At 44.0% G+C, this 14421-nt stretch overlaps 1 protein-coding gene across 4 annotated transcripts in view; it reads right to left on the bottom strand.

The window, feature by feature from the left end:
• Window positions 1-14421, bottom strand: part of RAPGEF4 (Rap guanine nucleotide exchange factor 4) — a 294249-nt gene that overhangs the window by 68394 nt on the left and 211434 nt on the right. For all 4 annotated transcript variants that reach the window (XM_032880467.1, XM_032880470.1, XM_032880468.1 and 1 more), the window contains 2 exons: window positions 10715-10836; window positions 9022-9205 (listed from right to left, as the gene is read on the bottom strand). In XM_032880467.1, the coding sequence (XP_032736358.1) occupies window positions 9022-9205; window positions 10715-10836 (306 nt within the window). The remainder of the gene's footprint in view (window positions 1-9021; window positions 9206-10714; window positions 10837-14421) is intronic.

The raw sequence follows: 14421 nt of genomic DNA, 5'->3' as shown, positions 1-14421 counted from the left end.
GCTCAGTGTGTTCTCCCTTCTTCCCCTGGGGGAAAACCCCCCAACGTTCATCTATGTAATGCTGAGACCTGAATCTTTGTCTCCAAACAGATGTGAGCTCCAAGAGCTTCCTGGCCATCTCCTTCCAGATAAGCCACAGGTACCACAAGGGCAGTTGGTCCAGAAAGGCTCCCTCATCACCCCACAAGGCTCTGGGAAGGGGGACCTCAATCTACTTTCCCGGACTCCTCTGTCTCCCCTCCTTCACCCCTTCCCTCATGGCTCTGCACTCTGCTCCAACCATACCAGACACCTCTGCATTCTTCCAACATGTGAGGCTTGTTCGTGCCTCCAAGACTTTCCCCATGCTCCTCTCTTTGCTATATTTTGTTCTGCTGCAAGCCCAACACAGATGTCATCTCTCCTAGCTAAAATTGGTTCTGCAACCCTTATTCTTCCATGACACATGGTCCTGCTGCTGTGGTAATTACCACATACAGTCAAGAATGCTTAAATATCCATAACTCTAGTCTGCTCTTCTCAAGATAAACAGCATCTGGTCATGCAAAGGGCACTGGATTGGAGATCTAAATCGGGAACTTCCTAGGTACGTGATTGGTGTAATGCCTTGTTTCTGCCTCTGTAAAATGGGAATAATAAACAAGGTTGTCATAAAGATCGAATGAGTTAATATACACAAAGTATCGACACATTGGAAATACAGCCCAAGTGCAGGAAAGCATTATTACCAACTCATCAGATGAACAAACACACATGTTCTTACAATTCACGCTGAACTCAGGGTCTGCCCAAAGAAGAAGGCAGCAGTACTCTGGACCAGTTCTTGTTCTGTGGCCTAAGGGAAATGGGGGCTTGTGCTCTGCTATCCTTCCTAATGAAGGTCAAGTCAGACGAGATGCCCATGACACAATTCACTTTTGATATGGCACGGGTTTTTGTCATGATGAATTAGTAAATTAATAATGGATGAAGGAGATAGGATGTGAATATTGAACTTCACCTCTTCAAATCCTATAAAATGATAGAAAAGACATATTTTCTATAGGATTATAGATTTTATTCATCCAGTTGTGAGGAGGAAATCACCACATTAGATCAGCGAAAGTCACTCAGTCTAACTAAATCAAGATCAGTGGTAGCCTGGAGAGAGGGGACCATCGCAGACCAAGCAACATTTGTGGGGCTCAGCCGTTTTTTGGCCATATTTTTATCTGCCATACTGACAGTCGATGGGAAAGGTATTTTAAAATCCAAAACAGCACTAAAAACAAACGTGCATCACCATTACCACAAACCACAAAATAGTACTATGGGCAGACCAGAGAGTTTTAGGAATACTTGGGTGACAGAAAGCAGAGAGGAAGAAAATGTCTGAGAAGTGACTAAAGCCACCACAGCTCCACCCTTACAGAAACTACCATGAGAGAAAGACAACAGACAAGACAAGGGCAGGAGAGGGTCAGAGTGGTTCACCAAAAGACGGCTTCTCTCAGGTCAGCGGGCAGTCGGCCATCTTTCCTACACCCCACTCAGAGCAGGAGGCAGTGCAGAATTTCCAGTCAGGCTAAAACTTAAGACCTGCTCTCTAAGACAAATGCCCAGGGACGAGCCTGGGAGAGAAGACCTGGGCCCTCCTGCCAGGCACAGAGGAGGAATAGCAGCTCTACCCAGAAAGGCTCCACTCCTGGGAAACTCTCCTTAGTCTGGCAACTAATGTGTAGAAGGGAGGTGGCTTCGGCCGGCCTGCTCCCCATGTGCCTCTCATAAAATGAAGCCTACCAGGAAACATGGTCTCTGCTGCCTTTAGGGGCGGCTCTGTTGGGAATGCAGACCACACCTGTGCAGAAATCCATGCGGTGGCTTATTCTCACCCAGTCCTCCATTCATTGATAACCACTCCAGAGAAGCAAACGCTTCCACAGGAATTAGCTGGGTGCTGTGGAGAAACCCACGACAGCTTTTTGAAACAGAAAGCAACAAAGCCTAAAAACAGTTTAGTCTCTGAGTCCTAAATAACATTCAAAATGAAAGGGAAAAAAGAAAAAAAAAAAAAAAAAGAAAGACACAACCCCGTGGTCTAACGTGGTCAGCGTGATCACAGGGCAAGCCACTGTCATTTGGCCATCCACCCACGTAGCAGTGAACTTTTCGGTCCTGTTTAGAGCAGATGTTTTAATGAGGTGACAGAAGTCAGGACTGCAAGGTGCGAGCGGACTTACTCTAAAAAATGAGTATATTCCCGGTTAACAAAGCCACAAAAGCATTTGCAGGAGGTTGGCCAAGAGCAAACTCACTGATGTTCCTGGGGTGTCAGCCTATCGTTACGACTGAAAGTGGAGGGAAGTCCCGGCGAGGAGGTCAGCTGGAGCACAAGTGGCCAACCTCTGCCCACGGGAGTGAATCACAGTATGAGTCCCTCTCCCACCCCAGGTGGATATTCTGGTTTGTGGCGGGCGACAAGGAAAGCCAGCCCAGCCTCTCCCAAGGCCGCCAGCTCAGAGCTGCTGTGCCATCTAGCGTCTCAGGAAAGACTCACCTCTCTGCTCTTGATCTGTAGTCCTCCCCAGCCCCCAACCCACCAAAGGGCACCTGATAACAACTACAAGTGAGCCTTCCCCACCACAATCACTGCACAGAGTCACATTTTAAAAGCAAACAGTGGCAATGAAGCACCTCTCATGCTTTGGTCTTTACGGGGGTGACAGGGAAAAAAAATGGAGAAGAGATCCTGCAAATCAGACCCCAGCCTGTTCAAACAGTAATGAAAGGGTCCCAAGGACTGAAGGCAATTTGGCTTTCAAGAGTCAAGGGAACACTGTGCCCCAAGCAGGAGGAGGGAACTCCCAAGCACCTTCACAGAGTAACCGATGAGGCCGGGGAAGCGAACTGAGTCTCTCGCTGCTCTGAGTGGCAGCCGGGGAATGGACCTGGTCTTTACTTGTCCTTCTCCAGATGTCACAGGGAGAGATATTAGGCATCCCTGCTTCTTTACAAATCTGCGTGGTGCCACATTGATGTGGATTTGTCGGATCCTGCTGTGGGAAGGCCTAGTTTCTGCAGGGGACGCATTCTGCCAGCAATGTCTAGTTACAGACAAGATAATAAACGGGGATGGATGGAGAAGCAGTTTATACATTAAAGGATGGGAGGGCTCAGGTGATATTGGAAGCTGCTGGTAAATACAGTTTTATCAAGGTATTTATCAAGGTCAGAGACAGAGCTCTCCAGCTATTGGAACGTGGATAAAATGAGGGATTCGTCCAGACACCAAGCAGCACGTTGGTGTGGCCAGTGGTAAAATATGCTGGTGAGAAAGTAAATAACCCAGTTCTTCTAGACCCGTTGTCCAGTAGACTTTGTCCCTGGTGCGTGGGGAGAATACCCAGAAAAGTCAATGTTATAAATATTTAGTAACCCATGGTCATGCTTCAAAATAAAGGAAATGCTTTATTATTTGTTTTTCCTGAGGGGTGGGGTGGGAACGCTTTATTTTTCTTGCAACACTCCACCTCATCCCACCTGACTGTCCAGCTTTTAAGTCATTTCTCAGACTTGGAACATTTTCCAGCACTCTTAAGATCTTAGATATCACTTCTTCCACTTCCCTTAAAGGAAGTTTGGGGTCAATTCGCACCCTCTTGTCAAAAAACCAACGAAACATGCTTCATTTCTTTACCTCTCAGGACCCTTGCTTCTTAAGACTTGGATCTTCAGGGTTGGAGCCACTCCAGGAACCTGGGGACTGGACATTTAAAGTGTCCTGCCCTGCTCTAGCTGCTCACTTCCCTGCCACACCACCACCCCTTTGCCTTATCTTTAGCCCCGAAAAGAACATTTTAAGTTTAATTCTGATGAAAGTAAGCATTTTTTTTAGTTCTGATAGCAATGCCTGGGAACATGGGGATTCTTTCCTTCTTTGTGAGGTTAGAAATGAATACAGTCTACCATTGCAGTCAAGGGCAGATGCCTTCTGAATATTTCTGAGAAATGAAGTCATCCCCATCAGGGTATGGGGTAAATTTCCATAATTAAAGCCCCCAAGTGCTAAGTGTTTGTAGAACAATGTAATTTAAGGTTTTTCACATTTAGAAACTGAATACGTCCCCCTCCAAAAAAGAAACTGACTATGCCCAGCATTCTACCAGCAAAAGCGGTTACTACAGGGGCACGCTAGAAGTTTAATATTAAACCTCTGAAAAGATGCAAGTAGAGATATTTTCCTTTAGGACACCTAAGTAGCAAGTTGAGAAAAACAAATCTGGATGGCATCAGATAGGACAGCTACTTGCTTGCCCTTGTGTATGACGCATATATATCGCAGAGAGAAAATACAAACGTTTTGGGGGAGGTGCTGTGTAGATGCAGTGTTACTTTTTCCTTGCAAAAATTGATTCTTAATTAATCAGGGACAGAGGGATTATGCGTATTTCTTTGGATTTCACTCCTCATTTAATAAACACACTAGAGAGGATGAAGTTGAAGCAACCTAACAGAGGAAAGAATATTCTTCATGGGGAAAAAAAAATGGAATGAAACTGGATTTGGAGTAAGCATACATGAGGACTCGGTACGCAGTTCAGCTACATATACTTCTGTGTGATGTCAAGGAAAGCCCTTGACATCTACTAAGCTCAATTTCTCCACATGTAAATGGTGGATAACATAAGTCCTGTTCATTTCATAAAGTTGTTTTGAGGTTCAGGATGGGAGGTATATGAGTTCACTATATATACTATGTAGTGTGATTCATCTATTAATTATTAAGTTTTGTTTATAATCCTGGCTAGCGAGTTGATGTGAATATTTTTCTAAGTAGATGATAACACTTGTATTCCATTCAGGTCTATAAGGTAATAATTGAGTAAGATGAGGCTAGTCTGTAATAATTATTTTTAAATCAAGTACCCATGACATCTTTCCTCATCAATGCTCTAAGAATAAACCCAGGAGGCCATTTTGAACCCTCTTTGGCCCGAGAAATGTGGTAGACCACAGTCGAGAACACAGATTCTGGAGCCAGACAGACCTGGACCAAATCCTGGGTCCAACAGAGGGAAGTGATTCAACCTACGCCCGTTTCCGAATCCACAAAATGGAGATGATATTAATAACTACCTCACAGTTCTGTTGAAAAAATTGAATTAGATTTGTTGAGCACAGTCCCTCGCATACGTGTGCTCAATAAATGTTGGTTGAGATTGAATACAACTGCATTTCCTTTTCTGTTTACAGTCTGCCTGTGAGGTTGAGAGAGGGTAAGCAGGTATTCTTACACCCGCTTTGCAATTTAAGAGATTTGTAATCTGGAGATGTTAGGTACTCACTGGTGATTTGGTGAGACTAGAACACAGGGCTCTGGAGCTCCGTCTTAATCTTCACTTTATTCAGCAGTCTCGTGGGTCAAATGCATGTGTCTCAAATGCTGTCCTTAAATTCTCATGATAGAATTAATTTTTAAGCTCAAAGAACTCATTATCTGGCATCATGTCTTTAGTCTCAGCATCTCCACAGATAGCAGAGAAACCTGCTCACTGCAAACCACACCTCCCTTTAAGGCTCTTCAGTGGTCCCCGAATGGCTATAAAATACTATCCAGCGTACATAGGGTACACAGCAGACACCCCCCGCCCCCCGCCCCCGCAATCTGACCTGGGCCAAACTCTCTGGTCCCATTTACTAGCACTCATGGGCTGGGCATTCATTCAGTGTGAAACAGCTTATTGTTCCCTGCTGAAACTTTCCTGACATCTTTCTGGCCCCAGGCCCACCCCTGCACTCCTGTCAGGCTAGGAGTTCTTTCTTTGTTCCAGGAAAAAGAGCACTAAGATATTATTTTTTTTTGCTGCTATAAAGAAAGGCCTTGAGAATGAGCCTAACATCCAACAAGGACTAAATGTATTAGGGACATTCAGAAGGCGGGCTACTATGCACCTATTAAAAATCCTATCTTGGAAGAATATTTAAGGTTAAGGGAGAATACCACAATGTATTATTAAGGGCAAAAAGTTAGGAATTGAAAAATGACCAGAGGGATATGCACCAAAATGCTGATAATTATCTCTGGGAGATGGGATTGCAGGTGCTATTTATTTTTCTTTAACTCTTTAAGGTAGCTTCCAAATTTTCTGCAATGAACACATTGACTTTAACAATAAAAAGTCATTAAAATCTTGAGATAATCTTATAATCAGGCCTGCGCTGTAAATGGGCAGCTACACCCATCTTCCCCTCTCCCAAATTTGAATCTCAATGGCAGTCATCCAGTGGTTGGCTGCTTGGGCACGTAAACATGAGGGTTAAGTAGTAAATTGCCTTCATAGAGGAGAGGCAACAAATCCAAACCCAAGAAATGGCCCACTTAATGCAATCATTTCTTCTGGTAAATTCTACAAGCTTTCACTTAGGGCACAGCAATTTCTCCAGAAAAAAAACAAAGGCAAAGTTTGTCATGCAGTGAAAGAAAAGATTCACAATGAATTTCTCAGTTCATAAAGATTAGGGTCTGTAAGTCATGTTTCGTTTTTCATCTGATTTGTATCTGAGGATGAATTTCATAACTTTGAACATTTCTTGGCATAGCCCAACAGAAATCAAAGCCCGAGGCACCACTGATTTTAGGCTTGCTAATCTGGGCTCCCCTGAGGAAGCAAATTTCCCTGTAATTATCAGGATTTCAAATTTCACACCCTCAAAACAGTTTGGACAGATAAAGACCCTATTAAAAGAGGCTCTGCTAATTTAGAGAAAATACACAGCCTCTCAAATGCCCTCTAGAGCAAGTGTGTGGAACAGCAGGTGGGGGTTGCCTTAATGCAGCCAACTGATCAGATTAACACCCCCGCTCCCGCTGCGTATTTTCTCATATCATTTAATCATCTAAATTGTTTCCTTTTAAACTTATGCCCTATAGCATATGTTAGAAAATATTAATTTATCCCATGAAATAAAGGACCTCAACTTTCTGAGTTCCTGGCCTGTTTGGAAGATTCCAGAATCTGCCAAGAATTCTCTTCCTCTGTGTGTGTGTATTCATATATCATGTCTTTGTTACACATATTTACATATTTATGTATTATTTCTTTGTTATATATATAGATATATACATATATATGTATATATCTATATCTATATATGTAGATATAGATATATACATATATATATGTATATATCTATATATATATTCCCCACCCTTCTGCTCAAGCCAACTAACTTAACACTTTCCCAACTAGGTAAGCTTCTAGACTTGTAAGGAATTTCAGAACTGCAAACCTACCTTTGGCAAATGGCATCTATTTCATTTCCCTCCCACCTTTAGGTTGGTTTCGGACGGATCATGCCCAACAGTGGGACATCATAACTCACTTTTCTTGGAAGAAGAGGTTGAGGGGCATATAGGTATGACCAGAGCCCTCTTTGTGTCCTTGAAGCCTCTTTTTATCCAGTGGGCCCCTGAGCTTATAAATCCCTGCTTATCTGGTCAGGGTACATCTTTTTGCCCGTGGCCCCTATCCAAAGTCTGCTCAAAGGTAAGCAGAAGGAACTTTTCTATTGGCAAGGAACTCCACTGTATCTACTTGTTGTAGGGTAACCTCTTGTCTTTAGACTTATAAACAAAGCAAAATCAAAACAATTAGCTCCAAGAGCTCATCTGAGATTTGATGGCCCTGTCTGTGAGCTACAACAGCACCGTCAAACTGTCACTGCTCTGTAGTACTTGTCCCCCAACGCCATCCAGGTCTGCACCTGTGAAACCAGGATGGGCATTGTGAGTCACTCTGCCTGCCACCACACAAAAAGCTAATTTCACATTCAGAATGTATGTTTTTTTTTTTTTCAATACCAATAGCAACAAGAGTATGCCAAAAAATTTCCCCTGAAGCTCTATTCTGTTTTTTAAACTACAGAACATTCTTTCATAGTCTGACAGTTAAAATGCTGCAGTTAATGTAATAAACAGAGAATTTTTCTAAGTAGCCTGTCAAAACAAGTGACATTTTTTTTTTTGCTAGCGAGTCTCAGATTCAGAACAATGGGAAGTACCTTTCAAAGCAACATCTTCATTATACAATCAAATCTCAAAGTAATCTTCTCATCAAAGAATATTGTGTTATTTCTTTCCCAGTAATTATCAGAGTTCTGCAGCCCCTCCAGCAGTGGTGACTATTATAAAATGCAGCTGTGCTGAGTTAAAAAAAAATTGGGGGGTCCTGCCCCGGTCGAAATGGAGCCAATGCATCTCTTGCCTCCACATTTCCTAATGACTTGGCTGTCTGGGCAGTAAAAAGTCCACATTTCCAGGACCTTCGAACATGCCCTCAAGTTTCGAGGAGCAAAGTGCTCAGCTAGTCTCTTTAAGGGTAACAGTGATACTGGCAATTCTTGGTCAACTAAGCATATTTCCTTTCCACTTAGATAAAATAAAACAGAAGCTCCATAAGTCATTATCAGACACTCCTCCAAAAGTGTGTGTGTGTGTGTGTGTGTGTTTGTAGGGTTTGAAAGTCTGTCCCCTGAGATTCCTTCTTTTTCACTTTCCCCTCTCATCTCTTAGGGGCTGTCTTTTCAACGGAAAGAAAAGGAGTACTGAGTCAGAAGAACTACCAGCTCGATTTCAATTTTGTAGTTTCACAGAACCCGGAAAGACGGGAACAACTCCCAAGATGGAAGGCATTCTGATGACCCTCGCCCTCTTGCATTAGAAAGAAAGGGGCTGTCACAGTCTGGCACAGAAACTGAGCAATTTCTGTTCGTCATCGCCCAAAGGTCGTTTAATAGGTGGACTCCGTGTTGACATCCTGAACCAACCGCTAACAATCTGTACGGTTTTAACTCATGCGGAAGGGAAATGGAATTCTCTAGCTCAAAAATAAAACGGAGGGGCGACAAACGCTGCTGTGTCGCCCCTCAGAGCCTCTTCCTTGGGCCCCGGGTGAAGGCCGGGACTTTGGAAAGCAGCCCGGCTCCCTCGCTCCCGCCGCGGCCCCGGGGACCTGCAGGGGGCGCAAGCGCGCCCTCACTCACGGTTTGCGGAGGATCATCCTCATGTGGGCGTCAGGGCCCATCTGCGACAGCAGCAGCATGGTGTCCTGCAGCTCCTCATCACACTCCTTCTTCTCCTCCTCAGTAGGCATGGGGGCATCCTCGTGCTCGTCATCCAGAAATCGATAAAATAAATATTTGTCTTGGAAGTGGTGCTCCTGGTCCACTAGGCGGAACATGAAGGCAGGCGTCACGCGGTGTCCCTCGGCCTCCCAGCCCCGTTTACCAGAAGCAAAGGGACGGTGTCGGCCGCGAGAGCCAAGTGACATCGAAGTGCTGAGCCTCCTCAGCGCCCTCCCTCCGCCTCGCCCAGGCCCGTGCAGCTGGAGACTTGACCTCCCACGCCGCGGCCCGGCACCTCGCCGCCCTCGGACCCGCCCGGCTCCAGCTCGCCCTGCCCCTGTCTGATGAGAGCCTGCCAACTTTTCGGAGATGAGCACTTTGACCCGCAAAAATTGCTCTGGTGACATTTTCTAGCATGTGGGCCCTGTGCCCCCAACAGGAAAATAACCAACTGCCAAATGATGCTCTAAACTGGTTTTTGAGCCCAGACTTCAAACAACCCTACTTAATAGGGATCAGGATTCATGCCTTTCTTTCTGTCTGTGCTGTTTGTAAACATGTCTGTCTGCGCTGGGAAAAAAAAAAAGTAAAATTAATTGTTTGAACAAAACTGACTAGACCAAGCTTCTAGGTCATATAACCTTAGAAGGAACAGTTGAGATTTTAAAAGTTTTTTGGTTTTTTTTTTTTTCATTTTTAAAGAAAAAGACTTAGATCTTGGTAGGGCAGTCAGTTGGCTCAGAATCTCTCGTTGTTATATCTTAAGGCTTTTAAGCCCCCTTTCAGGATGGAGCACCAACACTACAGAAAGATGCAGGGGAGAAGTAGATTCTTGCTGTTGAATATATAATCCCAGACCGCAGCACGGGCATCAGGTAGAAGTGGGCTGGCAATACAGACCCTCAAGACCCATCCCAAAGCTGCTGAATCAGAATCTGCATTCGAGCCATATGGTCATCCTGTGTGTGTACAAATTGGCTCTCCCAGATGACACCACCATTAAAAAAGGCAGCTTTGGGGACGCCTGGGTGGCTCAGTTGGTTAAGCAGCTGCCTTCGGCTCAGGTCATGATCCCAGCGTCCTGGGATCGAGTCCCGCATCGGGCTCCTTGCTCTGCTTCTCCCTCTGCCTCTGCCTGCCATTCTGTCTGCCTGTGCTCGCTCTCTCTCCCTCTCTCTCTGACAAATAAATAAAATCTTTAAAAAAAAAAAAAGGCAGCTTTGGAATTCATTACTTTCTTTCACACCATCAGCCCAGCCACACGTTTCATTGCTCTTCAACTGCCCCTGTATCAGGATGGCTGTGCTCAGAGTATAATCACACGATCAATGAACCGTGAATGCAAACTAATAAACATAATTGGAACTGATGCACTCTGGCCGCAATTTCATTTTCCCTTCATACATTCTCCCAGGTTAGGAAGGCACAACGGGGGAACAGAGCAACCGATCGCCTTCACATGCATTTGTGTTGCTAAATGAGGATCCTAGCTCCGCGGGCCCCTGAAGGGATCATAGTTCTTTCTTGACCATGTGGGACTGTAGCAACAACTCATGGGGGAAATGCACTTAGCCCTTTCAGAGGGTTTTCCTGGGACCATGGCTCATCTTACCGTGGTTGAGAACATTGTCCTCCACCAGCACCTGCCACATGCCAACAGCCTGAGTTCGGGAGTGAACGCATGAAGTCTGCTGCAGCATCCAGTCCACCAGCTCAGTCCCCACACAGCACTGCCTAGGGAGAGGGGGGACACAAAGGGTGGGAAGTCACCCCCTTGCAGAAGAAAGCCGGGAGATGGCTTTTGAAAGACCTTCCTGAAATGCTTTCATTCTTCCACCATAAGAGGTCTCATGCCAACAAATCACGGCACGGTGCGGCCTCTGGTTCTCAAATTTTTGCACAGAACAGTAAAACCACTCGGCTCACAGGGGAACCTTCCAGGCAATGAAAGAGCATTACAAACTGCAGCTCCAGGGGAGACTGAAGGTCCATGACATGGAGAACATGACCTAGCAAACTAATCCCAGGGACGGAAACCCTTTCGCCTTGAGCCCGTCCCAGAAAATCTCAGTGTGAAAGGAAGGCAAAGTGGAATTCTAACTTCCTTCACCTGAGCCTTGCAAGGAAGGGGTTAATGTTTGTGAGGCACTTGGAGGTGCTCCATGAAAGGCGCTGTATAAGTGCAAAATTATATAGCACTTTATATTTTCAAGTAATACTACTGATCTTCCTCAGAGGGGTGTTGGGAGAAACAAGCAATTAGCGATGCAAATCTCTTTGAAAAAAGTCCTATGTAATGAGCATCAGCACTGCGGCAGAGCCTGTCATCTGAGGAGCTCCACGCGCTTTCTGTAATAGTCACACATTCACCCCCAAGTTGCCCCTCAGTGGTAAGTTTTCTGGGATGGGCAAACTCCGTGCATTAGTTAGGAAACATATAATCACACACACACACACACACACACACACACACACACACACACACATACACGAGGTGGAGTGGGAGAGAAGAGCAGGTGTTTGGGGCATGATGATTCAAAGGTGGAAATGGAATCTTGAAGCCTTAGGAGCAGATCCCATGGGACAACACAGGAAGTCACAGAGCAGCTGGGTCTGTGTCACTGGTGGCCTCTCCTCCCCAGCTAAGGATGGCACCATCTCTGGGGTAGAGTTCAGGGAGCTCCTCTTTAGTTTAACCTGGGGGAGTTTGCCGGCACTGTGCACTTTAGGAAGAGGCTTAGCCTGGGAGGGGTCATGAGATACAGCAGTGGGTCTGCTACTTAGTAGCCATGTGACTAGGGCCATATAGTTTAAACTCTCTGATTCTTGGTTTTCTCATCTGTAAAAAACAAAACAAAACAAACAAACACAAAAAACAAAAACAAAAAAACAAGGAAGAAAAGATGGCCTCTAAGGCCACTTCCAGTTCCAATATTCTAGGCACTCTGAGATCTGTCCAAGCTCCTGGGATGCCCGGATCCAGGTCTAACCCTGGAATATTTCACCAGGAAAATGTCTGAGAAGGCCATCAGGTTTCCAGGGCTGCCCTGAAGACAGTCTACACCCTCATAAAAACTTCAATGAGCAAAGGGGGCACCTAGTTACTATTCATCCTAAACATATGACCTGTCAAAACATGCCTCTTCTAATTTGAGAATTTCTTAATGGAAAAAGTCATATAAAAGAATAAAAAATTAAATCCATGTGGCTTTTAACTCAATGACTGTCTTTACTAAAAGGATCTGAGATGATCCCAGAGCACCTGGGCCCTTGTACAGGGTATGAGAATCCTGCGGTCAGAAGCAGAGCAAAGACACATGGTCTTGCCACTTGCATCTGATGGAATCACTGGGTTTCCCCTCCATTAATGATCTCTAGCCACTTTAGAATTAACAGCAGACCTTAGCATGGTGATCACTGGGGATGATACTACATCTGGGGAGACTTCAAAGCTCTAATAGTGCAGCAGTGACATAAGGACGTGGAGAATAGGAAGGAGAGAGATGGAACTGGGAAGTACAAGGTGTGGGGGCAAGGAACTCAAACTGGGATACAGAAAAAAGAAATCATCCCTTCAGCTTCCAAATGAGTCCATGGGTTATTACCAACAGATCATTAATTTGTGTCATAGGGTGTGGAATAGACACGACACCTATATTTCAGGGATTTAAAATGTTAGCACTATGGAGCAAGAAAGAGTTTATGGTATCTGACTACTGGTTTCCATTTTGTCACAAAGATGACATATTTTAATGGAATTTCCCTAATGCAAGTCAACACTTGGAAAAGCATAGTCATATCTTAAGTCAGAAAAAAATAATAATAAAGACTTAAAAAGAAAAAGGTCCTTTAGGCATATGAGATTTTGAGATTACTTAATGAGTTAAGGTGTTCTAACTCTCTGGGAACATGTGACATATGATTTTTTTTTTTAAACCTTTACTTCTCTTAAAATTATAGCAGTGTGTAGAGACCACAGACTCCCAAAAGAATGAACCTCTAGGGTTGGAGTTCCAAATGCAGTCATCCAAAATGGTAGCTGGTAAATATCAACATGAAAAGGGCTAGATGAATAATCTGTCTTAAGAAATGGAATGTGTTGATAAGACTGAACTGTTTCTCAAATCCTATCTCATTTCCAAAATTCTATCCAAGAAGAGGCCAATTAATGTAATAAATATACTGTCAGTTTGGGTCTTGTAAACATGTTCATGACAAGCACAAGCTGAAGAGTGTTTGTTGGCATGGAGTACAGAAAAGAGTTTGCCATGTTTTTCTTTCTCTGTCCTTGGGAAAGAGACTGGATCTTGAGGCACATGTATTTGAAGGTTCGCTATAGGGTGAATCAGGTCTAATTTTACAGGTTCTATCATAGTTGATAGTCATTAGGAAGATATATATCCTTCATGATAACTGTAAAATTTGTCATCTAGCTTCTCCTTGTGCCTTAGGAATTTGGTTCATGTGAATCAAATGGGTTGTGGCTCATGCCAGGTCTGACGGTTTCTGAAGTCATGTCTAGGCTAAATGGGAGAGTTGAGAGATTGCTGAGAGAGGGTTATGAGGGTGATCTGTGGGTGAAAGGAGAGAGTGAAGGCTTGTGTGCCATACATACACCATTCCAGTTCCTAAATCCTTGTCGAATTGAAAAAAAAAAAATCAAAAGCCCAAATCAGACATGAATCTTCAGTTGACCTCCACTCTTCAGTCATCCCAGAAGATTCAGCTAAATAAGGTCTTAACTCCAGTGACAGCTGTAACGAGTCCTTATTGTAAATGATTATAGATGTGATACAGAGTTGCCTATCTCACTATATTTATACTAGAATGAAACCCTACAGTAGAAAGTAAACTCTGTAAAGAACATTGTATAATAATTTTGTTCACTCCTGTATCCTTGGGGCTTAGAACACAATAGCATCTGGTGCCCAGTAGGTACTTAATACATTTGAGGAATGAATGAATAATAGAAGGAAATGAAGATCACTGCACTTGGACATCAACCAAGGTTGGTTGGTTTAAATCCTGGCTCTGCCACTCACTAGACTTGTGACTTGGACAAGGAAAACTATTTAATCTCTCTGAGCCTCAGTTTTATCATCTGAAAAATGGCCTAACACCTACCCACCAGGGTTGTGGTGAGGATGAAATAGGATAATGTATGGAAACTGGCCTGGCAGAGGGCTTCAAGAGTAAATAAATGCTCAGTAAATGATTCGCCTAAAAAAATTAGCAATCATAAATAAAAACATTTTTCTTCTCTTTGTTTATCACAATTAAACTAATGCCCAAGCAAATTAGTTTAGGAGTAATTGTTGG

The sequence above is a fragment of the Lontra canadensis genome, unplaced genomic scaffold (assembly GCF_010015895.1).
Source record: "Lontra canadensis isolate GAN:19392208 unplaced genomic scaffold, GSC_riverotter_1.0 scaffold69, whole genome shotgun sequence".
Taxonomy (NCBI): Eukaryota; Metazoa; Chordata; class Mammalia; order Carnivora; family Mustelidae; genus Lontra; species Lontra canadensis.
This window is presented reverse-complemented; position numbering and strand designations above follow the sequence as displayed.